At 57.5% G+C, this 2,334-nt stretch overlaps 1 protein-coding gene across 1 annotated transcript in view; it reads right to left on the bottom strand.

Annotated features, from left to right (window-relative positions):
- The window catches only part of KMT2B (lysine methyltransferase 2B), a 20,162-nt gene that overhangs the window by 17,609 nt on the left and 219 nt on the right, over positions 1-2,334 (bottom strand). Inside the window, 3 exon segments of the mRNA XM_024734118.1 lie at positions 5-820; positions 1,058-1,130; positions 2,302-2,331. Coding sequence (XP_024589886.1) covers positions 5-820; positions 1,058-1,130; positions 2,302-2,331 — 919 coding nt within the window.

Here is a 2,334-nt window from a genome sequence, read left to right as displayed (position 1 = left end):
GAGCGGGGTGGGAGGGAAGGAGGAGGTGGAGGGGCTGGAGGAGTCAGGGGTGGTGACGGCAGCTTCGCCTCTTCCTTTTCCTCAGCTGGCACCATCTCTTCCTCGGCTACAGCTCGCTCTTCCTTCTCTTCCTCCTCCTCCTTGTCTTTCCTTTCTTTCTCCTCCTCTCCGTCCTCCTCCAGCTTCTGCTCCTTCCTCCAGCAGGGGCCCTCTCCCTGTCCAGACCCAACTCTTCCTTGAGTGGCATCCTGCCAGCTTTCTTCATGTTGATCTTGACCCTGACCTGATTCAAGTCCCAAGGACAATTGTCCCATCTTCACTTTTTTGGCCTTTGAAACAAACTTGATCACGAGGGGGAGCCCGCCTCGGCCTCGGCCCCTGCCTCCACGGCCTCCTCGCCCAGACTGTCCTCCACGCTTGGGGGTCCCAGGTCCTGGGCCGGGCCCCTCCTTGCACTTCCAGCTGCCAGTTCGGTGTTTTACTGGAACAACAGGAGGTGGGGGCTCAGGTTTGGGGATTGTCACAGCTGCTTCTGCCACCACTACTGCTTGTTGCTTCTTCCTGCAGGGGCCTGCTGACCGTCCTGGGGGCCGCCCCCGAGACCGACGGGGGGTGGAGGACTCACATGCCCGGCTCCGGGGGGCTGGGGGTGCCTGGGCCCGCCGGAGAAGTTCAGTCAGTGCCTGCACCATCCGTTCTGTGCCCTCCTCACCCCGTTTCCGGGCAGGAGTCTTTGGGGGGGTAGGAGCCACATCTGCTAGGCGAGGAGGCGGAAGGGGGGTCGTCTTATGCTTGCGGCCCCGACCTCGGGGGGCTCGACCTAAAAGGAGAATAGGTGTGGGGAGATGGGTCAAGGTAGCCCTGCAGACTGAGGGAGTCCAGGAGGGCAGGGACTAAGTCTTGTCTGTTTCCCCGACAGCCCAGCCTAGCTTGAGCTTTGAACACAGAACACACTTGGTAACTGATGAAGACTCTAGTTGAACAGGGAAGAGCTGACACGAAAAGCAAGAATAACATTCTTGTAAAGCTATAGAGGTAGAGTTTCCCCGTCACTCACCTCGCTGGGATCGGAGCGCAGAGCGCAGGGAACTGGGGGCCACATCTTCATCTGAATGAAAACCCTGAAACTCCTGATTTAGGGGACCGGGGTGGAGGGGAGAAACAGCAGTCAGTGCCAAAGCCCTCGTTTCATGTGAGACTCAGGTTCCGAGGAATATCCCCAGCTTCCCCCTTAACATATCCCTATTTACAAAAGAACTAAAAAGACTAGAAAGTGAGGGGAAAAGAAAAGACGGTCTCCTCCTAGGGATGGAGGCAGAGGGTATTTTGAACCTGCACCCCGTTCCAGACCACACCAGCACAGCCATCAGTGGTTCACTGGTTCAAAGGGAACAGAAGAGGGTCTCCTCAGATCAGGCAGTAGGCACTACCCTCAGATTCCCTCATTCTCCGACTGAGAAAAAAGTGGAACCTCTGCTTATACCCTCTCGGGCTGTAGTTTCTTCCTCAGTGAAAATGGGAATTGGGGCACCCAAGCAGGGTGTGTGTTTGTGTTGTGTGTGTGTGTGTTCGTGTGTGTGTGTGTGTGTGTGTGTGTGTGTATCAAGCGGTTTATCATATTATAATCTGCCCTGAGTCCTCAGGTGGCTACAAACTGCCCTAAGTAATAAAACGCACACCTTCCTGCCTTTTCTGAGACACTGGTGATAAATCCTGAATTGAACTCAGACCTGCTAGAGTGCCCAGTCTCATCCTGCATTCCATTTCTCTTCAACCTGTGCCCCCAAGAGGAAGACCTCCACCATTTTACCCTCTCTCCACTTTAAGTCAGAAAAAGAATTGGGGCGCTGGTGAAATCAGGGATGTGCCGGACGTTATGCGGCCGGGCGGGGCAGCCTGCAGGTAAGAGCCCAGAGAGCCCTAGCCTGTGTCCACTCGAGCCACGCTGCTGCTGTCAACCACCGGTTGGGCGTGCAGTCCCCACAGCCTCCTAGCCCAAACCTCTCCTGCCCTGGATTTGCCAACTACCAAGAAGAATCAGCCCAAGACACTTCAGCAGGCCCTGCCTCGGGCCCAAGTGCCCAGCTGCAGCCCGGGCTTCTCTACCCACTTTCAGAGGCCTCTTCCTCCGACAGCTCCCGTGCAGCCTACCTCCTCCCATGCCTATTTCCAGGGCCCTTTCCCTCCTCAGGAGGCCTTGAGGACCACCCTTCCCCACCCCACCCCTCGGGGCCACCCAGACCCCTGGAAGCCCCCCACCTCCGCCCCGCCCGACGATGGGGACGCCTCCGACTGCCTCACCTCATCGTCGGACTCCCCGTCACTGCTCTCCTC

Source organism: Neophocaena asiaeorientalis, unplaced genomic scaffold (genome assembly GCF_003031525.2).
Source record: "Neophocaena asiaeorientalis asiaeorientalis breed wild unplaced genomic scaffold, Neophocaena_asiaeorientalis_V1.1 scaffold280, whole genome shotgun sequence".
Taxonomy (NCBI): Eukaryota; Metazoa; Chordata; class Mammalia; order Artiodactyla; family Phocoenidae; genus Neophocaena; species Neophocaena asiaeorientalis.
The sequence above is the reverse complement of the archived record's forward strand: the minus strand, read 5'-3'. Positions and strand labels throughout refer to the sequence as shown.